At 41.8% G+C, this 27193-nt stretch overlaps 1 protein-coding gene across 1 annotated transcript in view; it reads right to left on the reverse strand.

Annotated features, from left to right (window-relative positions):
* The window catches only part of USP39 (ubiquitin specific peptidase 39), a 36537-nt gene extending 9518 nt beyond the window's left edge, over positions 1-27019 (reverse strand). Inside the window, exons 1-9 of the mRNA NM_001101145.2 lie at positions 26742-27019; positions 22627-22696; positions 19226-19320; positions 17682-17818; positions 15718-15870; positions 10576-10801; positions 9168-9245; positions 8106-8173; positions 7038-7226 (exon numbers count right to left, since the gene is read on the reverse strand). Of these exons, the coding sequence (NP_001094615.1) occupies positions 7038-7226; positions 8106-8173; positions 9168-9245; positions 10576-10801; positions 15718-15870; positions 17682-17818; positions 19226-19320; positions 22627-22696; positions 26742-27009 (1284 nt within the window). The 5' untranslated portion in view covers positions 27010-27019. The remainder of the gene's footprint in view (positions 1-7037; positions 7227-8105; positions 8174-9167; positions 9246-10575; positions 10802-15717; positions 15871-17681; positions 17819-19225; positions 19321-22626; positions 22697-26741) is intronic.
* Between the last annotated feature and the right edge of the window lie 174 nt (positions 27020-27193).

Consider the following 27193-nt stretch of genomic DNA (forward strand, 5'->3'; position numbering starts at 1 on the left):
AAATGTCAAGTGAAAAAGAGGATTTGTTAAAAGTTCAGAATTTAAAAACCATGAGTTGTTGTTTGTTTAGTCCCTCAATCGTATCCGATTCTTTGTGACCCCAGGGACTATAGCACACCAGGCTCCTCTGTACATGCGATTTTCCAGGCAAGAATACTGGAGTGGACTGCCATATCCTTCTCCAGGGAATCTTCCTGATCCAAGGATCGAACCCATGTTTCCTGCATTGCCAGACACATTCTTTACCACTGAGCCACCTGGAAAGCCCCTAAAAAAAAAAATAAGAGTTTCACTTAATTCAAAATAAAGAAGAATGTCCTGACCATTTGACCATCAGACACATGCACCATGGAACAGGCACCTGTGACCAACAAGGAGCCCTTTAACACTGAGGGTTTTCCAGAAGAGCAGTCAACTGACATTCCACGTTCCTTCCTCCTCCAAGGCCCCAAGACTCGTAGGTCAAGTACAGTCTGTTGAGCAACACTTAACTGAGGCCTCACTCAGGACTTGAATATCTCACTTTCAACAGTGGACAGACAACCAGGCAGAAGAAACAGAAGACCTGAGCAACATTATAATTAGGCCTAAAGTTGCACCGCCAGCAGCATAATGTACACTCTTCTCAAGTGCACACGGAATGGTCTCCAGCAAAGACCGTATGCCAGCCCGTAAAACAAACTTCAACAAACACAAAATATAGAAACAATACAGAGTATGTTCTCTGAGCACAATGGGGTGAAATTATTAACAGAAGTCAGCAACAAAGAAACGTGCAAAACTCACAAATGTACGGAGATTAAACAATACATTCCTTAACAAGCAATAGGTTAAATAAAAAAGAAATAAAAAGGGAAATCAGGAAAGAATTCAAGATGAATAAAAATGAAGACACAACATATAAAAACTTATGGGATGTAGCTAAAGCAGTGGTCAAGAGGTAAACTTAGTTGTAAATGCCTAGATTGAAAATCAAATCAATAACCTTCCACCTTAAAACATTGGGGGAAAAGCAAACTAAACCTAAAGCAAGCAGAAAAAAAGAAAAAAAAATCAGACCACAAGTTAAAAAAACACAGAACAGAAAAACATTTCAGAAAAATCAACAAAACCTGTTTCTTTGAAAAGACAAGCCTTTAGTTAGTTGAACAAGAAAAAAAAATTCAAATTACTAGAATCAAAAATGAAAAAGGGAACATTACTAGGAACTTTACAGGAATAAAAATGATTATAAAGGAACACTATAAACAACTGTATGCTAAAACAGTAGATAAGTTAGATGAAATGGATAAATTCCTAGAAAGACTCAAACTACCAAAACTTGAAAAGAAACAATCTGAATAAACCTACAACAAGAAATTAAATTAGTTGTTAAAAAACTACCCATGAAGAAAAGTCCAGGCCCAAATTTCTTCACTGGTATTTTCTACCAAACATTTAAAGAAATTACACCAATTTTTCAAACACTTTTCCAAAATAAAAGGAGGGAATACTTCCCAACTCCTTTCATGAGGCCAACATTACCCTGATACCAAAACTAGGCACAACTACATATCAGTATTTCTATGAATATGGATGCAAAATTCCTCAACAAAATACTAGTAAATCAATTCCAACATAAACAACAACAAAGAATTATATACCAATTATACATGACTAAGTATGATTTATTCAGGAATACAAAGGTGGCTTAACATCCAAAAATCAATTAATATAATATACCATATCATATAATAATAAGAAAATAAGGCAATAAATAGCAAAATAAGACAACAAATAGCAATAATCGAAACCCACACAATCATCTCTGTAGATACAAAAAAGCATTTGACAAAATCCGACACCTTATCATGAGAAAAACACTCAATAGAGACAGAAAGGAACTTCCTCAACCTGATAAAGGGTATCTATGAAAAACAGATATGTGATGTTATCCACAGCTAACATCATACTTACCGGTAAAAGCCTGGACTCTATCCCTCAAGATCAGGTACAAGATAGGATATCTCCATTTTCCACTTCTATTTAACCCTGTACTAGAGATTCCAGCCAGAGCAATCAGGTAATAACATTTAAACAAATATGAAGCATCCAGATTAGAAAGGAAGAAGAAGTAAAACTATCTCTGTCTGCAGATGATATGTCTTGCATACGGAAAATTTTAAGAAATACACTTTAAAAGTTTGGCAAGGTTGCAGGCTACAAAAATCAATATACAAAAATCAACTGCGGGGGCTTCCCTGGTGGTCTAGTGATTGAGAATCCGCCTGCCAATGCAGGGGTCATGGGTTCGATCTCTGGTCCAGGAAGATTCCACAAGATCACAACTAAGCCCATGAGCCACAACTACTGAGCCCACGAGCCTTAGAGCCTGCACTCTGCAATTAGAGAAGCCACTGCAATGAGAAGCCTGCATACCACAACGAAGACCCAGTGCAGCCAAAAATTAAAATAATAAAAATTTATATTAAAATAGTTCAAAACTTATACTCCAAAAACTATAAAACACTATTGAAGGAAATTAAAGAAGATAAATAAATAGGAAAATAACCCATGTTTATGAATCAGAAGACTGCTATTATTAAGTTGGCAATAACTCCCAAACTAATCTACAGATTCAACACAATCCCTGTCAGAATATCAATTGGCTTCTTTGTAAAAATCCACACGCTGATTCTCAAATTTGTAAAACTGCAAGGAACCTAAAATAACCAGAACAATCTTGTAAAAGAATAAAGTTGGAAAGTTCAGTTTATAATTTCAGAACTAACTACAAAGTAGTAATAACCAAGACTGTGTTCTAGACATATACATCAATGGAACAGAATTGAGACTCCAAAAATAAACCCATGTGTCTATGGTCAAATGATTTTTCAACAAGGATGCCAAGACCATTCAATGTGAAAAGAATTGTCTTGTCAACAAACAGTGCTAAGACAACTAGACAGCCATATGCAAAAGAATAAAACTAGACTTTGTACTTTACACCATATACTAAAATTTAACTTAATACACTATTGAGCCCACAAGCCATATCAGTATGTTTCTAGAGAGTGATACAATAAATACCACCATGTGAAGTTGTTAGAGCTTCAAATCGATGAAGGGTTCATTACACAACTTATGATTGTCATTAGTATTAATATTTTGCTCTGTTAGGTATTTGTTCCAATGAAAAATTTTCAAAAATGATGCATCATGAAATTTTGAGTGAAGAAGAATCTTTCAGTGAATTTTATGAAGATATTTTCTCTGATTGCCTGAGCGATATATATACTAGTGTCTCAGAAGATGACAGTTCTTCAGAATATAGTTCTGATTCAGATGATGTGAATATTAGACCAACAAAAAGACAAAAAACCTTAGTCATTGATTCTGATACAGAAAGTGTAAATGAAACTCATGGTGCTGGAGAGGGTTCCTTTGCTTCTACAGAAGAGTGAACTGAAGACAACATTTCAATTCAATTAAAAGATTCTACAGGTGTGTCAGGTGTAACTACTGAATGTAATAACTCACAAAGTGTTAGTGAAATAACAGAATTAATCTCAGGCTAACCAAAATAAACTTACTGACCGCAGGCATTAGTTAGTTTCTGCAAAAATCCCCCGATCAATGGAACTTTCTTGGTGGCTCAGATGGTGAAGAATCCACCTGCCAATGCAGGAGATGTGGGTTCTATCCCTGGGCTGGGAAGATCCCCTGGAGAAGGAAATGGCAACCCACTCCAGTATTCTTGCCTAGAAAAATCCCATGGACAGAGGAGCCTGATGGGCTACAGTCCATGGAGTCACAGAAGAGCTGGACGTGACTTAGGGACTAAACAACAACAACAAAGGCCTGAAATGTAAAAGCTAAAACTATGAAAGTCTTAGAACAAAACACAGAAGTAACCTTTCATGACCTGGGATTTAAGAATGGATTCTTACATATGATAGCAAAAGCCCACACTATAAAAGAAAAACTAAGTAACTTCATCAAAGTTACAACCTTTATGCTGCTAATGATACTATCAAGAGAGTAAAAATGCAACCTACAGAATGGGAAAAAATATTCGCAAATCATACAATTTGATGAGTGACTGGTATTGAGACTATATACAGAAATCTTACAACTCAATAATAAAAAGATAAACTAATTTTTTAAATTCACAAAGGATCTAAACAAACATTTCTCCAAAGATGATTTACAAATAAGCACATGAAATTAGTCACCAGGGAGATACAAATTAAAATTAAAACCATAATGAGATACCATTTCACACCTACTAGGATGCCCAAAACCTGAAGATAAACAATAACAAACGCTAGTGAAGATGCAGAGAAACTGGAACACTCGTACACTGGAGGTGGGAATATAAGACAGTGCAGTCACTTTGGAAAACAGTTCTTCAAATGGCTAAACGTAAGAGTTACCACCCAGCAATTCCACTCCCCGATATCCAGCCAAGAGAAATGAAAACATGTTCGTAACAAAAACTTGTAGACTGACTGTGATCTCAAAGTTTGTTTCAAAATTTGCAAGCATCAAGTGTCATTCAAAAATGATTAGTTGCTGTCTAGGGCAGGGGGACACAAAGGGGTTAAAATGATAACTAAAGGGTAATTAAAAAAAAAAAATCAATGATGAAAGTATTCTAAAGCTGACCAGATCTGTGGTAGCTCATATCTATGAATATAGTAAAGCAAAAAAAAAAAAGACAAAACAAAAAAACCTGCACTGTAAACTTTGAATAGGTTAATTGTATGCTGCTAAATTGCTTCAGTTGTGTCCGACTCTGTGTGACCCCATGGACTGCAGCCCACCAGGCTTCTCCGTACATGGGATTCTCCAGGCAAAACACTGGAGTGGGTTGCCATTTCCTTCTCCAAATTGTATGCTACTGTATATTATATCTCAATAAAACTGTTCCTTTTTAAACAATTAAGTTCCCTGCCACATGATGAATAATCTGAGAGCACTGGAGAAATAAAAACTTTCCATCTCTAGTACACATACCAGAGCCACACCTTCTTTCTGGTAAATTTCTCATCATCTATAGGTATAAGCCCTATAGAAATAAATGTCTTTTTGGTGATAGGAAGTAACTCATCTCTGTGTGGTTGAAATAAAATATTGTGCTAAACCCTCCTCCCACTCCAAAAAAAGAAATGTTCTTAATCAAGTAAACTCCAAGAAATTTCACTGCCCACATCTGTGTCTATGTACAAGCTGGCATCAAGAGGCACTATTTTTAATTATCTCAGAGTAGTGAAGGACAGAGTTAACACTTAAATACCACCATAACCTAACATGAAAAGGTTTCTCTGAAATTTACAAGGGAACACTGGGAGCATGGGGTGGAGGGAGGGGAGGAATTTCACTGGACATCAGTATGGTCCTCACACAGCAAGGTTTTAGCTAAACTCACATAACAATAGTGCTATTAACCAGTTTTATTGATTTCAAAGTTTTGTTTACATAAAAGTTAGTTATAATTTAGTACTTTCCTTAAAAGCTATAGGTATGAAAAGTGTATACCAACATTGATGTTTACACTGATTTAAGTAATACTATCATAACAATAAACGTAAACCAATACTGAGGGTCCACAGGAATCTCAATATTGCTTATATGTGAACAAACAGTAATAATAGAGACCATGTGGTATAGTTGAAAAAGTCAGAGAAAAATCTGACTTTAGATCCCCAGCTCTGTCACGTAAAATTGGTATAAAATAAAGCCAAATAAAATAAACAGATTTAGATAAGCCCTAAGGTCTTTCACCTTCCCCAAATGAAATGAGTCTAAAAAAGAGAGGGAAAAGGGTTCAGAATGAGGCATTGAGGTAAAAAAAAAAAAAAAAGTTTTTTAAGTTTAAAAGAACGAAAAAGGATTAAATTTATCTACGATGAAGAAAGGAATTAAACCAAGAAACAGTTAACTCTGCAGATAAAAAGAAACTTTCAACTTGATGAAAGGTAATGTTATAGTAAGAATACATTTTTTCATTCTATTTATATTTTAGTGTTTTTCTTCTGCTTTAATGTCTACATTATATTTTTTAAAAGATGGGAGTTTTTCATACCTTTGTGAGTTTCTACTCTCCTAAATACCCTGTCCTTTCTCCATACTACCCAGAGGCACTTTAATTCAAGTTGAAGTGTGAAAGTGTTAGTTGCTCAATCATGTCTGACTCTTCATGACCCCATGGACTGTAGTCTGCCAAGCTCCTCTATCCATGGAATTTTCCAGGAAAGAATACTAGAGTCGGTTGCCATTTCCTTCTCTAGGGGATCTTCCCAACCCAAGGATCAAACTCACATCTCTTGCATCTCTTGTTTTGGCAGGTGGATTCTTTACCAGCTGAGCCACCAGGGAAGCTCCCAGGTAAAGAATCAACCTGCAGTGCAGGAGACCTGGGATTGATCCCTGGGTTAGGAAGATCCCTTGGAGAGGGAAATGGCAACCCAGTCCAGCATTTTCGCCTGGGAAATCCCATGGACTGAGGAGCCTGGTGGGCCTCAGTCTATGGGGGCACAAAGAGTAAGAAATGACTGAACAACTAACACTTTTACTACACTTTCAACTCAAGTTGAGTTGAGGGTAAAACAGCAGAAAGTCTGGGAGGCTCAATAAACACCACACACTTTAAAATAGCATTACACACATGTGGCGATTTTCAAGTATAAAAAGAAAAACGTCAAAGTGAAAAGGTTGGACTTTCATGGTGGTCAAGAATCCACCTGCCAATGCAGGAGACACGGGTTTGATCCCTGATCTGGAAAGATTCCACATGCCATAGGGCAACAAAGAGCCACAAGCCACAACTATTGAGGTCCATACGTCTAGAGTCTGTGCTCCACAAGAGAAGCCACCACAATGAGAAGCCCACTCAACGCAACGAGACAACAGCCCCCACTCACCACAACTAGAGAAAGCTCACAGGCAGCGACAAAGACCCAGCACAACCTCCCCCTCATAAAATGAGATATTAAAAAAAGAGAGAGGAAGAGAGACAAAGGATTATGAGCAGGGCAGGTGTGCAAATGGGTCACCTTCTCAGTGATGCCGTTGAACTTGGCCAGGATGTTGAAGAGAGGCACCTGGGGGATAATGAGCTGCTCCTTCTCGTCCTTGTACAGGGGGGCGGTAGGAAGGTCCAGTGTCAGGTACATAAATGTGGACTCCACCATCGTCTCCTGGTACTCGTCATTATGCAGCAGCTGCTCTTTCTCTTCTGCTGGCTGGAAGTGAGGAAGAAGGAAAAGGAGGGAAGGAGTGTGAGCAAAATAGAATACCACAGCTGGAAAGAAATGAGGTTTCAGGGACGCTTATATTTACTTCATTTAATATTAAAGGGAGAAGGGGTACCCAAGAGACTGTGCAATTCCACAGGCACTTGCACAACCTGTTTGCATGCGTGGCTGCTCAGTCATGTCTGACTCTGCGACCCTGTGGACTGTAGCCCATCAGGCTCCTCTGTCCATGGGATTTTTCCAGGCAAGTGTACTGGAGTGGGTTGCCATTTCTTTCTCCTAGGGATCGTCCCAACCCAGGGACTGAACCCACACCTCCTGCGTCTCCTGCATTGGCAGGCAGATTCTTTACCACTGAGCCACCTGGGAATTCCTAGAGATTAATGCAAACACTGGGCTTTCATCTTCATAGAGATATTATTTAAATATCAGACTATTTGAAATCTAGAAAGTTTATCTGAGCTTTAGGGAAAAACACACTAGCACCACCTAGTGGCCAGAACACTGAAATCAGTCATCCCTCCTTATCTATGGTTGCCTCCAGGACCTGCCTTGGATACCAAATTCCACGGATGATCAAGCCTCAACCAACTGCTAAATGTAAATAGAGTGCTTTTATATACTGAAAAAATTCCATGTATAAGTGAACTAGTGCAGCTCAAAGCTTTGTTGTTCGAAGGTCAACTGTACAATCAACCACCACCTCCCAAACTTAGCACACTGGTACACAGGAACCTAAGGGACATGCCACTTGGCAGGCGCCTTGCAGAACCTCTTCCTGGAGCAAAAGGCTGTTCCAGTTATCTAAGCATCTTTTTGTCAACTCTGAATCCTCTCGGGCAATATAAACCAGTCCAAGCCACTCACCAGATCAGGATGAGGCAGTTTTTTAGTGAAGATCCTCATGGACCCCTGGAAAACGTCAGTTACAATTGCTGTACAAACAGAAATCAAAATGCAACTTCTGTGTTGAAAGTAGTTCCAAAATTCAGTCCTAACTCCTACATTTTTTAAATAAATCAGCATCTTCCAGCATAAGACCCAAAGCTCTCACTTAAAAACAGACATATACCACCAAATTATACCTTTTTACTTATTTGTGTAAATAATTACTCTAGAGGATTTCTACGACTCTGTGCTCCCAATGTAGGGGCCTTGGTTTGATCCGGGTCAGGAAACTAGATCTCACATAGCAAAACTAAGAGTTTTATGCCACACGCAACTGAGACCTAGTGCAGCCAAATAAATGAATATTTTTTTAACAATTATTCTATGTCTTTCTTCTCCCCAAGATGGATGGGGCGGACAGACTGAAGACACCTAAAGAGGGGGCAGGGCCACCTGGTAAAAAGAGCATCAGGCCACAATCCCACATCAAGAAACCAACACCATCAGAACACAGAGAGAAGAAAACTGCGTTAGGTCTCCAAAACAACTTACCTGGTTCAGCAGTCTCTAAGCTAAGTTATTTAAGGCATTCATGAAAAATGTCCAACTACTGCTAAGCCAACCTGGATGCTAAGAACACAGGGACTCGAGGTCTGAGCCTCTATAAACTAGCTTTTAGTCTGTTATTCCGAAGAAGCAGCCAGGCCTAAGGACTATCCACTAAGTCTTCACTCTGCTACCACCAGCCCACCAGCATGTCTACAACACATTGCCCAGCCCCTCAGTTTGAAACTAGGTCAGGATTTCTAGAGCACAATCATATCCATTTCTACTTATTAAAAATACCATTATATACAAGCATGCTCTAATAAAGAAAAATGGAAAGGAAACTATTCAGGAACAAGATTTAGCCCATGTGTACCGAGACTGTACCCTAACACAAAAAATACACAGGTAAGAAGAAAGGATGAAAAGTTGCCAAGTGTTTCCAAAAGGAAGCAAACAAAAAAGTGCTCTCCGTCATAAAATAACACAACTTACTCTTTTTTTTCTTCTTTGTGCCCCCCAGAGCTGAGTGTAGAGCATTCAAAAACCAGGACAGAAAATCAACTCCATCCCCTGGAAAAGGAGAGGTGGGACATCAGACTGAATGAAAGTCCAAACCACACGCTGGTTGGCATGACTCCACATTCTCAGTTTTCCTCCCTCCTCTCCAGCCATCCCATCCTGTGGGCAACCTCCTCTATCTGGCCACTACACACTGACACTCCTCAAGGCCAAGATCTTAGTCTTCTGACATTACTCACCCCCTAGACAATCTGGCTCAACCAGAACCTTCACTTATCAGCTCTATTCCAACCCTGAGTCTCATCACCCATCAAAAATCATTACTGGGAGTTCCCTGGGGGCCAGTGGTTAGGAATTGGCATGTTCACTGCCATGGACCGGGTTCCAACCCTGGTCAGGTAACTGAAATCCTGAAAGCTACACAGCTCAGTCAAAATATTAAAATAAAAATAATAGCCATTACTGAATTTCTAAGTCACTCCTCAACAAGAATGTTTTAAGACAAACATGTGACAGCGTATCTTCACTTAAGGGCCTTCACTGAGTCCCCGCTGTTATCAGGATGTAATCCAAGTTCCTTATAGCAATGGGAAATAAACCCAACCACTTGGTCCATCTCAGCACTCATTGTTGGATCCAAAGGTCCAGCTACAAGCAGTCCTCTCTCTGTGCCAGGCACCTCCATGCTCCTGTCCAGTGTCCTCTCTGCCTGGAATGTCCACCCCCAGCGTGTCTCCCCGCTATCTAAAACTCAGGTGTCTTTTCCTTCTCTCTGAATCTCAGCTCACCTCGCATGTGTTCCCACAGCATGCTGTGCTTCTGCTATCACAGCACTTAACACATGTAATCATCTTTCTACAGAACTATCTTCCCCACTAGAACAGGAGTACCTGGAATGAAAAAACTGTGTTTTTTAACCCTGAAGCATTAAAACCTAGCACCATGAGTGAATAGTCAATCAACTGACCTGGAAACTAGAGAGTATCATATCACATCCTATGAGCTACTATGAGCTACTCATGTGGCAATAAATCACTGGGTTTGGAGGGATAAAAATAGTCAGAATAGAACAGTCTGTGACATGACAAAATGAGAAGCAAAAGTGGCAGGCACTTAATAATAGTTGGTGCCTTTTCCAGCCTCCTGGTTTTCCCAAGTCGTAGTTTAGTTCAGCAAATCAGACAGACTGCCTATCCAGCTGACCATGCCTGGGACTCTGGGCAGGGCAGGCTGATGAAGGACGACTGAGACACCTGAACACGCTATGCACTGGACACTCGCTCCAGCTACTGCAGAGTTCACTGCAAAGCAGAAGTAAATGTGCCCACCAGACTAGTGCTATTGCCCAAAAGTCAGAAGACACGAATTACTCCTTCCTTACCCTGTTTCGTGATCTGAAAAGTCTTCTTGCTGCAGAGGACAACAGCCTGCAGCATCTCATGGGGAGAGACATGTGCTTTGAAATTGCGAGGGTTCCAGAGTTTTCTCATCAGCTCTCCGAAACGCTGGACCAACAAGAACATGATATCCCCTGGAGGACGTTTGATGTTCTTATAATTGTCTTCTTCCAGGAAGTAGTTCCGGAGAGGAGGAACGTTAGACAGAGCCTGGAAATCAAACATTCCGATTCCGATTAATCCACAGCCCTTCTGCTGGACCCCTGGGACTTAGGCTCATCTACTTACGCTCTTCTAAAAACTGTTACACCTTAAAGAATCAGAAGTAAAGGTGTCTTTCCCACATGTGGTCTTAAGAGTGGGGTAATAAAGCCATACAACTGTATATAAAAATGAATGTACTCTGTTATGATGGAAATAGTCAAAGACTTTAAGAGAATAGAAATTAATTTTATCTCATTAAGCAAAAAGATAAAGACCTACCATGTTAGTTCAGGAAGAAACATATGCTTATTAGTGTGATATATGAAACTGGGAAGGAGACCACAGAACAGACCCTAAATAAATACAGTCTCAGGTCTTTTCTGATAGGGTCATGAATCCTCATCAGTGCTGTGCTTACCATGTGCACAACTTTCTTTGACAAGGTAATCCCTTTAGCAAGGAGTAAGGAAAGATGCTGCTAAATATATAAACCCAGGCATCTCTGGGGAAAACAATTCAGGGGGCAACTCAGGATAATGATAGAGGTGACCAGGAAAGCCTCTACAAGTTTGGGGCTTCCCTGATGGCTCAAGTAGTAAAGAATTTGCCTGCAACCCAGGAGATGCAGGTTCAATCCCTGGGTCAGGAAGATACCATGGAGAAGGAATGGTAACCCACTCTGGTATTCTTGCTTGGAGCATCCCATAGACAGAGGAGCCTGGCAGACTACAGTCCATGTGGTAGCAAAGAGTTGGACATGACTGAAGCAACGGCCTGAAAGCCTACAAGTTTAGCTCAGCTAAAGAAACAAGGATTTCCTGCTGAGATACTGAAAGTAAAAGTTGCTCAGTCGTGTCCAACTCCTTGCGACCCCATGGACTGTAGTCCATGGAATTCTCCAGGCCAGAATACTGGAATGGGTATCTTTTCCCTTCTCTAGGGGATCTTCCCAACCCAGGGATTGAACCCAGGTCTCCTGCATAGCAGGCGGATTCTTTACCAGCTGAGCCACAAGGAAAACCCTTCCTGCTGCGAGTTACTCTCAAAAGGAAAAGCATGTGGATAAAGTTTATCCTAGCTCTGTTATCCATGCCCCACTGTGGAGAGAGGTTGCTCCCTGACTTCAGTGACAAGACAAATAGCAGGTGTCCTCAGAAAGAAATTAATCAGTCTCTGTGGAGTACTTGGTCCATTCAGTAACATTTTAGTGGAAACATCACAGAGGATTTGTTCATCTACTTACATGTATAAATAAAAAGAACTTCCTATGGGGGCTAAAACTCATCACAAAGTCACAACTTCCCTGATTGTATTCAAAACCCTATCTGTCCTCAAACAGTCTTCACAAAGCCATGAGAGACTGGAAGAGGCAAAGTCAGGAAAATCTCTCTCCATCTAAGAATTCAACCTTTCCAGGGACCAGAAACATTCAAATACTAAGATCATGGAAATCTGGTCCAAATACTACATGGCATATAGATGAGGAAACACTGAAAACAGTGAAAGACTTTATTTTCTTGGGCTCCAAAATCACTGCAGAGGGTGACTACAGCCATGAAATTAAAAGACACTCGCACCTTGGAAGAAAAGCTATGACAGACCTAGACAGCGTATTAAAAAGCAGAGATATCACTTTGCTGACAAAGGTCTGTATAGTCATAGCTATAATTTTTTTCCAGTAGTCATGTATGGATGTGAGAGTTGGACCATAAAGAAGGCTGAGCGCCGAAGAACTGATGCTTTCAAACTGCAGTACTGGAGAAGACTTCTGAGAGTGACTGTAAGGAGATTCAACCAGTCCATCCTAAAGGAAATCAACCGTGAATATTCATTGGAAGGACTGATGCTAAAGCTAAAGCTACAGTACTCTGGCCACCTGATGCAAAGAGCCGACTCACTGGAAAAGACCCTGATGCTGGGAAAGATAGAAGGTAGGAAGAGAAGTGGACAACAGAGGACGAGACGATCGGATGGCATCACCGACTCAATGGGCATGTTTGAGCAAGCTCCGGGAGATGGTGAAGGACAGAGAAGCCTGGCATGCTGCAGTTCATGGGGTCACAAGGAGTGGGACACAACTTAGCAACCAAACAACAAGGGACCAGGCATGACACAAACGGCAGACAGCAAAACTCAGAGATATGTTTTTGCAATGTTTTACCCAATTCTTTATGCAAAAACACCATACACAAAGTTTAAAGGCCAACCAAATGAGAACTAGAATACGTGCAACACACACACATATACATATAAATATATACATACTTTTAAAACTCAATATAGTGTAACACTAATAGAAAGATGAGCACATAAGGCCCACAACTCATGAGAAAATATAAGAATCAACTTTAGAAATGAATTTTTAAAAGTAAGTTAAGATGGAGATACCTATCAAAATGGAAGAACTTTTTTTAACGGTAACAGTGACAATGCAACACCCCTTTGGGAATCCTCCTACACTGCTGGTAGGAATGTATCAATAAACTGGTGTAGCGACTAAGGAGAACAGCATGAAGGTTCCTGAAAAATCTAAAAACAGAGTTACCATAAGATCCAGCAACTCCACTCCTGGGCATACATGCACCTAATATACATGAAAGCACTATGTACAATAGCCAAGATACGGAAACAACCTGAACGTTCATTGACAGATGAATAAAGATGTGACACACACACAGAATACTACTCAGCCGTTTAAAAAAAAAGAATGAAACAATGCCATTTGCAGCAGCATGGATGGACCTAGAGATTATCATACTAAGTAAAGCCAGAAAGAGAAAAATACCATATGACATCACTTACATGTGGAATCTAATACACAACACAATTTATCTATGAAACAGATTCACTGACACAGAAAATAAATTTATGGTTACCAAAAGGGATAAATTAGAATTTTGGATTAGCAAATAAAAATTACTATATATAAAATAAACAACAAGGTCCTACTGTATAGCACAGGGAACTATATTCAATATCCTATAGTAAATCATAAGAGAAAAGAATATGAAGAGGAAAATACATATCTATAACTAATTCACTTTGCTGTTTATCAGAAACTAACACAACACTGTAAGTCAACTATCAGATCAGATCAGATCAGTCACTCAGTCGTGTCCGACTCTTTGCGACCCCATGAATCGCAGCACACCAGGCCTCCCTGTCCATCACCAACTCCCGGAGTTCACTCAGACTCACGTCCATCGAGTCAGTGATGCCATCCAGCCATCTCATCCTCTGTCGTCCCCTTCTCCTCCTGCCCCCAATCCCTCCCAGCATCAGAGTCTTTTCCAATGAGTCAACTCTTCGCATGAGGTGGCCAAAGTACTGGAGTTTCAGCTTTAGCATCATTCCTTCCAAAGAAATCCCAGGGCTGATCTCCTTCGGAATGGACTGGTTGGCTCTCCTTGCAGTCCAAGGGACTCTCAAGAGTCTTCTCCAGCACCACAGTTCAAAAGCGTCAATTCTTTGGTGCTCAGCCTTCTTCACAGTCCAACTCTCACATCCATACATGACCACAGGAAAAACCATAACCTTGACTAGACGAACCTTTGCTGGCAAAGTAATGTCTCTGCTTTTGGATATGCTATCTAAGTTGGTCATAACTTTGCTTCCAAGGAGTAAGCGTCTTTTAATTTCATGGCTGCAGTCACCATCTGTAATGATTTTGGAGCCCAGAAAAATAAAGTCTGACACTGTTTCCACTGTTTCCCATCTATTTCCCATGAAGTGGTGGGACCGGATGCCGTGATCTTCGTTTTCTGAATGTTGAGCTTTAAGCCAACTTTTTCACTCTCCACTTTCACTTTCATCACTTCAATTAAAAAAAAAAAACAGCAGCCTTTTCTGTGGCTGGTGGGTTCATAAACCGCAACAACTCCCCTATAGCCTAGAATCAAGGCTCACAGTGCATTAATACAAGAAGTGAAGGTTGAATGAATCAAATTCAACAAAACAGAATGACGTGTAATCATTAAGGATGCTGCACAAGAACATTTATTGATCTCACAATAGGCTTTTAAGTTAAAATATATACAAAGATATACACATATACTATGTTACTTTCTAGATTAAAAATCCAAGTATTTGAAAAGTCTAGAAAAGAAATAAAACAAAATATAAGAGGGTCACAAAAAGTGCAAGATGGATACACACTGCAACACTGGTAACAAAAAACCCTGAGACAAGTGAAATTTTATCTATCAATTGAGGAATAACAAAATAAACCATAATATTGCCACATGACATTGTGCCTGTGTGTGCGTGTGAGTGTGCGTGTGTGTGTTTAGAATAGTTCTGGAGCTTTCTATACTGTTAACTATCCCAGGGCAGAGCACTAGGGAAAGGAATAAAGTTCTCCTGTTACACTTTCTGTATCTTTCTTCCCCACTCTCCGCAATTTGTTTATAGTAATCATTTTTTTTTGAGTGAAGCAGAATTACTGTTAATTTTCTTATTTACGCTTATCAATATTTTCTACAATGTACACTATTACTCATGTAATTTTTTTTTAAAGCAAAACTTAATTGCAAACAGGAAAACTTTGGCTTTCTGCTTTTCTCATTTCAGGGTTTACACACAGGGGCAGGACAGACACCTCAGAGCCAACACAGTGAACATCTACACCATGGAAGAAAAGCATCACCTAGCACATGTGCCTCTTTTTGGGTCCTCCAGGCTACATGCAGATTCCACTCCCTGTACACTCCAGAGGCTGAAATAGGCCCACCATTTACCAGCAGCCCTCAAGCAGACACAGGAGTGTTCTGCTTGGTGCAGAACAAATAGGCCAGCAGAGTTTCCAGCAAAGAATCAGGATCTGAGGACCACTAGACTCCACCAGAAAGCAGTCATTTCCTGGCTGACCTTCAGTATTCCTGGGTTGCCCCCTCCCGCACAGTTCCCATCCCATCCTACCCTACCTGAAGGACGGCGTTGGCGTAGTCATTGGCCTTTATGTTATTCAGGCCCACGATACCTGGCAGGTAAGTGGTGCCATCATATGCCCGGGATAACTTGGCTTGCTTGTCCAAGTTAGCAATCTGCTGCTTTGTGAAAGTGGGCTTCAACACATACTGCAAAACAAAAGAAAATTCCAAGTTGTTTCAGGACAATCTATAGAGCTGACAAGACATATTTGCAACAGCAATTTTTGCAAAAGCAAAATATACTTTACCATAAACAGCCACCCAAAGAGTTCCCAACAGTAGGCCTAAGGATGGAGGTGACATGGAACAGGCCCACTACACACTGCTCATCTATAAACAGGTGATTATCAAAAACCCAAAATCACCGAGTCCCAGGCCTTCCCTTAGAGAGCATGTCTGGCCAACCCCATAACAAACAACAGTGAGAAACTGCAGGATACTCAAGTCTGCAGGCGGCACAAGTCTGAGTCCCAGGTAGGAGCTCACGCAGGGTCAGCACGTGGGCTGCTGCGTAAGCAGGAATGTCGTTCTCCCTCTCTGTGGAGGTCTGCAATGCTGTGATTCCCTGTGACTGGAGGGGCAGAATCAGACCCTTCCCAGTCCTACAGCTATGAGGGTCATTAGGTCACAGGCTGGTCAGAGGGCACCACTGACTCACTTTGTTTCTATTTTACGTTTTGGTTTTTTGGCTGCGAGGCATGTGGGATCCCAGCTCCCAGACCAGGGATCGAACGTGCATCCTCTGCATTGGAAGGCATAGTCTTAACCACTGGACCACCAGGGAAGTCACCACTGACTCACTGTGAAAGCTTGAATTTAAAAAAAAAGCTTGAATTCCTTTCAGTTTCTCCCTCTGTGCATAACCACTTAAAACTTCAATTTTAAGAGGACTATGAAACTTATGGAAGTGGGGTAAGTAGTGTTTCAAACACTCTGAACACCAAGCTTTCCTTAAATAGAACATTTCACTCTACTGAACATGCAGCCACTTGCTGAAAAGGAAAACAATAATCAACAGTTCCAACAGTAATCAAAGCCCAAGAGGACTTCCCAGGCTCCCCACTTAGGTGCAGGGACTCCTGGCATAAGGCACAAATTGGAGCCTGCAGGTGGAACATGCTGGCCATTTTGGCCACATCATGTCAAAAGGAGCCGTGCATGTGTGCTAAGTCACTTCAGTTGTGTCCAACTCTTTGCGACTCTATGGACTATAGCCCACCAGGCTCCTCTGTCCATGGGGATTCTCCAGGCAAGAATACTGGAATGGATTGCTATGCCCTTCTCCATGGAATCCTCCCCACCCAGGGATCAAATCCGTGTCTCTTAGTCTTCTGCATAGGCAGGCAGGTTCTTTACCACTAGGGCCACCTGGAAAGTCCAAAAGGAGCTGTGAGCTGGTATAAATCTCTGTCCTAAACCTGGCTACCCCAGGCTCAATTCACATCACTACACCAAAGTGTGGAAGGGTAATTTATTTCATAAAAATGCTTTCACCCCAATTACAAAGGAGCCCTATTTCTTCAGTCCTAACTAAAAACAGAAACAATAGCTAAGCTGCAGACCATGGGCCATGACTACGAATTGTGGGGCTACCCAGGCGGCTCAGTGGTCAAGAATCTGCCTGCTAATGCAGAAGAAGTAGGATTGAGCCCTGGGTCAGGAAGATCCCCTGGAGGAGGAAATGGCAACCCACTCCAGTATTCCTGCCTGGATAACCCCATGGACAGAGGAGCCTGGTGGGCTGCAGTCCATGGGGTCCCAGAGAGTCAGATACGACTATGAGACCGAGCACACGTGACCTCTTTCTTCCGTTTCCCTGGTTCCTCCCAGAGGGAAAGGAGATTCTCCAAGTCCAAAGGACTGAGACTCTTTCCTGACCTTGAGTGGGGAAGACCCCCAGGAGCCCTGGGGTAGCTCCCAGGAGAACTAGTTCCAAACCAACCCTCTTGGACACGCACCGTGATGTCCTCTAGTGAGGAATCAATGATCTCATAGTTGTCAGGGAGGCAGTAAAACTTGAGGGTGTGGAGGTTGAGGAAGACATGGTGACTAAACTGGACACTGTGAATGTAGGCATGAGACTTCAAACCCCGGCCTGCAGGAAGGAGGAAACGCTGTGAGAGAAGCATAAACTCCAGAAGCACACAGATCATGTATAATTTTCCCTTCTTCATTTTGTATCAGAACATGTTAATATCAGCAAAAACAAAGTACTAAACCATTCCTGAAAATTCATCTCCGCATGAACTCCTCTCATCATACAAGTTAGCAAGAAAGAACAGCACTTTATTCTCTAGATAGCATAAAACATAGGGGGACTAATTTCATATACACAAATATGGAAAACGTGTGGGTATCTGTATGTGCATATGTGTACGTATATATGTGAGTATGTATGTGTGTATGTATACAAGCTAGTTTCATGTGCTATCAGAAACTAGGGATATGCATGTATATATTACAAATAATACACGTACATACACATATGTACGTGTCCCCATCATCACTTAGTCCTAATTTTCCAGCTGCCCACATTCATGACAATCTCATATCTACGTAACCTTTGTTCATGTTACCACTCCTTTCTAGAATATTTCACCCTTTACCCATTCAAACTCTGTATATCCTGCATACAGAGAACAAGTTCCTCCTTCACCTCCTTCATGAACTTGACACAAACATTCCAGCTAACAGTGATCTTTGCATATTTCAACTCCTATTATCCTTATTTATTTACACTCAGTGCCACACGGGCCAGCAGTAATCTTTATGGTCTTAAGAGAGTTTGTTGATTGTTTTATGTGTTACCCTTGACTATTTATAAGATCCTTATAAGAGCAAGGAATGTACTTTACATTTCTTCTAAATCCACCACTATACTGTGCAAATAGCACTAGCTTGGTCTGAATAAACTGAATACAGTTAATTTTCAGAAAAGGACAGAATGAAAAAATTCCTGACAGTAAAAGGATTCTCAGAAAAAGACATTGAGTATAGAAAAATATCAGAGATTCAAAAACCCAGACCCAGTCAGCACCAGGGGCCAGCCAATCCCAGAGCTCTTCCCCGCGGTCGGTTCACAGGCCAAACAACCAAACAGAAAAGTTAAATAAATAGCAGCAGGGCCAGAGGCAGTGGGGCTGGAGACAGCAGGGCTTCAGTGGTCTTGCCTGTGCTCCTTCACTGGCGACAACCAGCATTAGGCAGAGAAAGCCACCATCTTAAAAAAATAATAATAAAACTAGAGCTTCTGAGATTTCCCACACAGTCTCACATGGGGTGAGATCTTTCTCCCTTTCACATGTGTTCAGATTCTGATAAATAGAGAACCTCCTATGGATTTTCTAAGAGTATTCCAATTTCCTGGGAACAAAGATAAAAATTTATTAGACATGACTCTTAACAGCAACTTACTCTCTTAAAAAAAAAAAAAACAACACAACAACAAAAACCCACAGACCTGTGGCTAGTGCTGAAAACACAATACAAAATATTTATTTACCTTGAAAGTACTTGCCACACACCAGACAAGCATATGCATTGATGTGGGAGAGGGAGATGGAACACAATTTCTCAAAGTCGAAGTCCAGCACACTCCTAAGAGGATGAAAACAAAACAGAAACAGTTAACGGTGATGGCTGCCCAGGTGAGCACCTGAGTAAAGCAGCACCGCTGGCTCCATGCTCCCCAGCGTCATGCAGCATCCTTCCAAGAACAGGTCAACAATCACATGCAAATTGTGGGGAACGTTAACTCTTCCTTACTTAGACATTCGGGCTTTCCTAGCGGCTCAGATGGTAAAGAATCCGCCTGCAGTGCAAGAGACCGGGGTTCAATCCCTGGACTGGAAAGATTCCCTGGAGAAGGGAATGGCTACCCACTCCAGTATTCTTGCCTGGAGAATTCCATAGACAGAGAAGCTAGTGGGCTACAGTCCATGGGGTAGCAAAGAGTCAGACACAACTGAGCAACTAACAATTTCACCTAGACATTTAATATAGTGCCCCAACCCACCAACCCCCAGAGTAGTGCAAAGGTATCTCTACCAATGACCCTCTTCGAGTATCCACAACAAGTTGAGAATCTCCCATTACTTTCTCTGGAGGAAAAGCCACAAGTAGGACTAAAGTAACAGGACACCAACAACATTCCAAAGTAAAAGACATAAAATAAAGGACACAAAAAGAGTGAATAACCCCTTTCATAAAAGAAAATTTTATTTTTGTCCATTAAAAAAAGTCAGAAGCCTGAAGAATTTTAGAGGAATACCTACAAAAAGATCTGTTCAAGTGCAAAGTCACGGTGAGTACCAGGCAAGTTAAGTGATTTAAAAAAAGTTACCTCTACTAAATACACAGGTGGCAAGGGTTTTCCTTCTCAAGCATCAACTCTAATTAATCGTTAATGGTCCCTGGAAAGCTGCACTGCCCACTAAAGGGGCCACTAGCCACACACAGCTATTGATGTAAAATAATTAAAATAAAATTTATGGAGAAGGAAATGGCAACCCACTCCAGTATTCTTGCCTGGAAAAGTCCATGGACAGAGGAGCCTGGCAGGCTGCAGTCCATGGAGTTACATGACTGAGCATGTGTGCATGAGGGTGGAGGGTCACGGGTTGGTAGCAATAAACTGGTAGAACTAAAATAAATAAATAAATAAATAAATAAAATAAAATTTAAAATTCAGTTCCTCAAGCCACATTTCAAGTGCTCAACAGCCACAAGTGGTTTGTGCCTACCACATGGACAATTCCACTGTTGCAAAGAGCAATTCCAATGTTGCAAAAACAGTCTAGTAGTCAAGGCTACACTAGAGCATAAGTGAAAAAACCATCCTATAATGATCTGGGGGACCAAAGAATGCATTGGGATGAGATGACCACCTGTGCTTTAGGACATGTCTTTGTCTGTTTTTCCTTTCCTGAATCCCAGGCATCAAGAGCAGTACCTAGCACATCACGTGTGTGCGTGCTCAGTGATGTCAGATTCTGCGACTCCAGGCTCCTCTGTCGGTGGGATTTCCCAGGCAAGAATATTGGAGTGGGTTGCCATTTCCTCCACCAGGAGATCTTCCTAATCCAGGGATTGAACCCAAGTCTTCTGCATCTCCTGCACTGGCAGGAAGATTCTTTATCCACTGAGCCACCTGGTAAGCCCTAGCACATACTGTTCAGTTCAGTTCAGTTGCTCAGTTGTGTCCGACTCTTTGCAACCCCATGAATCGCAGCACGCCAGGCCTCCCTGTCCATCACCAACTCCTGGAATTCACTCAAACTCATGTGCATCGAGTCAGTGATGCCATCCAACCATATCATCCTCTGTCGTCCCCTATTCCTCCTGCCCCCAATCCTTCCCAGCATCAGGGTCTTTTCCAATGAGTGAACTCTTCACATGAGGTGACCAAAGTATTAGAGTTTCAGCTCCAACATCAGTCCTTCCCATGAACACCCAGGACTGGTCTCCTTTAGAATGGACCAGTTGGATCTCCTTGCAGCCAAGGGATTCTCAAGAGTCTTCTCCAACACCACAGTTCAAAAGCATCAGTTCTTCGGCGCTCAGCTTTCTTCACACCCACTTCTCACATCCATACATGACCACAGGAAAAACCATAGCCTTGACTAGACGGACCTTTGTTGGCAAAGTAATATCTCTGCTTTTTAATATGCTATCTAGGTTGGTCATAACTTTCCTTCCAAGGAGTAAGCATCTTTTAATTTCATGGCTGCAATCACCATCTGCAGTGATTTTGGAGCCCCCAAAAATAAAGTCTCTCACTATTTCCACTGTTTCCCCATCTATTTCCAACGAAGTGATGGGACCAGAGGCCATGATCTTCATTTTCTGAATGTTGAGCTTTAAGCCAACTTTTTCACTCTCCTCTTTCACTTTCATCAAGAGGCTTTTTAGTTCCTCTTCACTTTCTGCCATAAGGGTGGTGTCATCTGCATATCTGAGGTAATTGATATTTCTCCCGGCAATCTTGATTTCAGCCTGTGTTTCTTTCAGTCCAGCATTTCTCATGATGTCCTCTGCATAAAAGTTAAAGAAGGAGGGTGACAACATATAGCCTTGACGTACTCCTTTTCCTATTTGGAACCAGTCTGTTGTTCCATGTCCAGTTCTAACTGTTGCTTCCTGACATGCAAACAGATTTCTCAAGAGGCAGGTCAGGTGGTCTGGTATTCCCATCTCTTTCAGAATTTTCCACAATTTATTGTGATCCACACAGTCAAAGGCTTTGGCATAGTCAAGAAAGCAGAAATAGATGTTTTTCTGGAACTCTCTTGCTTTTTCGATGATCCAGCGGATGTTGGCAATTTGATCTCTGGTTCCTCTGCCTTTTCTAAAACCAGCTTGAACATCTGGAAATTCATGGTTCACATATTACTGAAGCCTGGCTTGGAGAATTTTGAGCATTACTTTACTAGCGTGTGAGATGAGTGCAATTGTGCGGTAGTTTGAGCATTCTTTGGCATTGCCTTTCTTTGGGATTGGAATGAAAACTGACCTTTTCCAGTCCTGTGGCCACTGCTGAGTTTTCCAAATTTGCTGGCATATTGAGTGCAGCACTTTCATAGCATCATCTTATTGAGCACATACTGAGTGCTCAATAAAAAAGTAAGTTGGTGATTGCCATTGATACCACATATCCTTTTATTTTCCTCATACAAATTCAAAACAAGCTGAAAGCTCTTTCTGCATGTGCCACCCTAAAACAACATGCCCTCTGATGACAGTTTAAACTGAGGGGAAAGATTAAAAAACCTGGCAAGAAGCACAGTTTTCTGGGCAGAAAGCTTTAGAAGAGATAAAGTTTCTGAACATATCATACAATACAAAGAACTTTCTACAAAGATTCCCTTGTATGTCTGCTGTCCCAGCCATTCGTGTGCTACCCACCTGTTAATGGTATCCAGGTACGGGCAGTGGCGGCTCCTCCGGTCCTCAGAATCCACGCGGCCATTCTTTGCTGAAAGGAAAATCATCAAAAGCTCTGAAAATGGGAAACCCATACTCAGGGTCAACTACCGTACAAACAAACACAAAAATGGGAAAAACAAATCAGGACGAGTTCTGTTACAAATAGCCTGAAAACACCCCAAAATGCCCACTCTAACAGAAAGTGAAAGTGTTAGTTGCTCAGTTGTGTCCAACTCTTTGCGACCCCATGGGCTATAACCCTCTGTACACGGGATTTTCCAGGCAAGAATACTGGAGTGGGTTGCCATTCCCTTCTCCAGGGGATCTTCCCAACCCAGGGATCGAAGCCAGGTCTTTTGCGTTGTAGGCGGACTCTTTAGTCTGAGCCACCAGGCTACAAACTGAGGCAATATACTTGAAACACATAAAACCAACAAAGAAATTGCTTGCAATTAATAAAGAAATCTGGTGAAGAGTTTTGAAAAAAGACAACCCAACAGAAAATGAGGAAGACAGCCCACAAAAATATGAAAAGATACTCAACCTCACCAATAATCAAAAAAATGCAAATTCCCTTGCACAATAATATACCACTTCACACCTACCAGAGAGGATAAAACAAAATCAAGCAATTCCAAGTGCTGGCAAATATGAGGAGCAATGAGAAGGCTCATAGACTGCTGGTGGGAATGTAAACTCTTACAATTACAAAATACTGCAGCTAGACTGAAGCTGAAAATACACAGACCCTTTGACCCAGCAATCTCTCTTCTATTAAAACTTGCATCTACCCTAGAGAACTTTTGCACAGGTGCATCAAGAATATTTTTCTAAAAAATATTTATAGCTACAATATTTGAAAGAGATCCAACTGGAAACAAGCAAAATGCCTACCACATACCAAAAATGGGAGAAATCAGGTTTGATCCCTGGGTCGGGAACAGAAGAAATGGCAACCCGCTCCAGGATTCTTGTCTGCAAAACTCCATGAACAGAGGAGCCTGGTGGGCTACAGTCCATGGGGTCACAAAGAGTTGGACCGGACTAAGCATACACACACTATCATCAATAGAATACTTTGTTGCCATGAACATCTATCTGAATGAACCTCAACAATACCACTAGTTAAAAAAAAAAGGGCAAAACAGAAGACTATATATAGTATGATTTCATTTGTAATAAATACAAAATAAAATACAGTTCTACTTAGGCATATATATAAGGTAAAACTATAATTTACCTCATAAATACATGAGGTAAATGTATATAAACTATAAAAGTTTATAGTTTATTATATATAAAATATATAGTTTATAGTTTTACATATATATAAACTATGAAACAATAAAAGTAGAAACAGAAAAACTTCAGAACAGTGATTACCCCAGCAAGCAAGGAAGGCGGATGCAACTCGGAAGGGGCCTGTTGGACCTTCTAATGTACCGGCTTAAACTTCAACATTCAAAAAACTAAGATCATGCCATCCAGTCCCAACACTTCATGGCAAATATATGGGGGGAAAGTGTAAACGGTGGCAAATTTTAGTTTCTTGGGTTCCAAAAATCACTGTGGAAGGTGACCGCAGCATGAAATTAAAAGATGATTGCTCCTTGGAAAAAAGCTATGACAAACCTAGACAGCATATTAAAAAGGAGCGACATCATCTTGCTGACAAATGCCTGTATAGTCAAAGCTATGATTTTTCCAGTAGTTATGTACAGATGTGAGAGTTGGACCATAAAGAAGGCTGAGTGCCGAAGAATTAATGCTTTCAAACTGTGGTGCTGGAGAAGACTCTTGAGAGTCCCTTGAGAGCAAGGAGACCAAATTAGTCAATCCTAAAGGAAATCAACCCTGAATATTCATTGGAAGGACTGATGCTGAAGCTCCAATACTTTGACCACCTAATACAAAGAGCTGACTCACTGGAAAAGACCCTAATACTGGGAAAGACTGAGGGCAGGAGCAGAAAAGGGCAACAGAGAATGAGATGGTTGGATGGCATCACCGACTCAATGGACGCGAGTTTGAGCAAGCTCCGGGAGATGGTGAAGGACAGGGAAGCCTGGTGTGCAGCAGTCCATGGGGTTGCAAGGAGTCGACACGACTGAGCAACTAAACAACAACAAAGTACTAGTTAAGCACCACTTCTGAAGCTCAACAGTGTCAGGAGGCAATTCTGCATTGCTCTCTCCTGTTTCTGCATATACTGTGACCAGAGGTACCGACCACCTCCAGACTATCTCGCCAAAGATGTTGGTATAGTGAAGTTTGTTTGTACAGCCTTGGAAGTCAGAGATGGTGTTTCCTTACAGAGCAAAGGCGAGGCAAGCTCAAGGCCCACTGTAGAAGATTTGGGTTCTCTAAGTTCAGAGCTGTTGTCCTGTGCACCCACTCCCTGTGTGTATGGATTTTCATCATGCTGCACTACAGGAACTGACTCAGGAAACGATGATAATGCTATATTCTGGCTACTGTTATTGCTGCAGAATGCTGTCTGAGGCCCAATAGTTCAATGTCTTCCAACAGCATCCATGAAACCGTGGCAGGCTAATTTGGTAGTGTACAAATAGGGTCAGACCCTTCACAATCTTTGACAAATGGTAGATTTAAGGCTATATACCCACACTCTTCTTTAAACTATACATGTGCATGACATTTGGTCTATCTTAGTACCTATGATCTATTTCACAATAAAAATAAAAGGAAAAAAAAAAATAAGACAGTAACCACAACTAGTATCCTAATCTGTCCCAGAGAAAACAATCTCCTGACCACAACTAAGCAAAATATCTGAAAAACAACTTCTCTTTCAGAGAAAGGGAAACCTGAGGCTGACAGAATATATAAGTAAAAGAAACCAAAGAATATCCTGAAATTATTAGGTTATTCAAAGAATATTTATCAAGTACTTTTCATGAGCAAGGTGGGATCCTACACCTTGTGCATAATACAAAAATATGTCAAATGCAAAACCTTGAGCAAGAAATTTAAGAGTTAACATAAGACTAAGATCTTTTATTTATTTGGATGTGCCAGGTCTTAGTTACGGCATGCAGGCTCTTGGATCTTCACTGCAACATGCAAACTCTTAGTTGTGGCATGTGGGACCTAGTGGCATGTAGTTCCCTGACCAGGGATCAAACCCAGGTCCCCTGCATTGGGAGGGTAGAGTCTTAGCCACTGGACCAGCAGGGAAGTCCCCAAGAATATAATCTTATACAGATAAACAGGCACAGAGACAGAATTATAGTCTTGGAGAATGAATAATCCTGGAACAAAGAACACTGCCCCTACAGTGTAGCCTAGTGATATGTTTACCTGCTAACTCACCAGAAAACAAGTATATGGGAAACATGTTCAAATCAGAAGTCCCAAGTTCAGATATGGAAAAGATTAACTGAGCTTAAACAGGAAAAGCTTCAGACGTGATGGAAACCTACTTAGTAACTGGTAAGATATCAACAAGTTGGAAAACAGTGTACACACTCCAGAGTACCAAGGCTGGGCCAAAAGATCTCCAGCAATTACCAGGAAAAGCAGAATGCGTCCAGCAGAAGGCAGAGGGTACAGTCACAGAAGTGACTGACAAGGCTCTCAAAGCTCATGGATTCCAGTATTCCTTCCATCGACTTAAAGAGGGACAGACACATGAAACCCACATTCCCAAACCAGTGACCCAGTCTCAGAGGCCGGATTAGAATCCAAACCTCCTGGCAGCTACAACCCCAAGTGACAGGGCAGTGTAGTCCAAGTGCCCAGAGTTCAGGCTCTCCACTCTGAACGGTCTGATTTCAGGAATTACAGCAGGGCTTATTCCTCAGGTGTTTTGTAAAAACTCAAGGAGGTAACACCTGTAAAACAACGAGCCTGGCCCCAAAGCTAAGCATCCGATAAGGGAAAGCTGCTGTTATTATTAAAGTTGCTAGAAACATTAGAGCTACGATTACCAAGACTAGTAAAAAGCAGTCCTCATTAAAAAGCAATCGAGTCGAGCAGGATCGCGTGTAAAGTATGACTTTCCCGCGGGGAGAGAAGGTTGGACAGAGAAAAAGAAGAACGCGAGAGAGGAGCCCGCGCCCGGCCCCGCGCACCTCGCACCTCCCGCTCAGGTTCCGAGTCCTCGTCGGCCTCGCGCTCCCGCTTCACCCGCACCACCGGGACTACCGGCGTCGGGGCCTCGCGCGCGCCCGCCGGCTCGACCTCCCGCTTCACGCGCACTGGGCTGCCCCGGGCGCTCGGCGCCTCGGGCTCCCGCTCCCGATCTCGTTCCCGTTTGACGCGAGCCGAGCTGCTCCGCGACTCGGACTCGCGCTTCCCGCGGGTGGAACCGCGAGAATCCCGCTTGGACCGGCTGGACATCGCCACTACCGGCCGAGTCGCCGGGCGCAGCCTCCAGACAAGACCGAGCGCGCGGCAAGCAGCCAATCAGAAGCGGCGCTGTTATGGAAGCCAAGGATCTCTACGAGTCGCCGACGGGGACAAATCACGCCGCAGAGAACTTCGGGGAAGTACTGCCTTTTGTGGCTTCTTTGCTGCTGCGTGC

Source organism: Bos taurus, chromosome 11 (assembly GCF_002263795.3).
Source record: "Bos taurus isolate L1 Dominette 01449 registration number 42190680 breed Hereford chromosome 11, ARS-UCD2.0, whole genome shotgun sequence".
NCBI lineage: Eukaryota > Metazoa > Chordata > Mammalia > Artiodactyla > Bovidae > Bos > Bos taurus.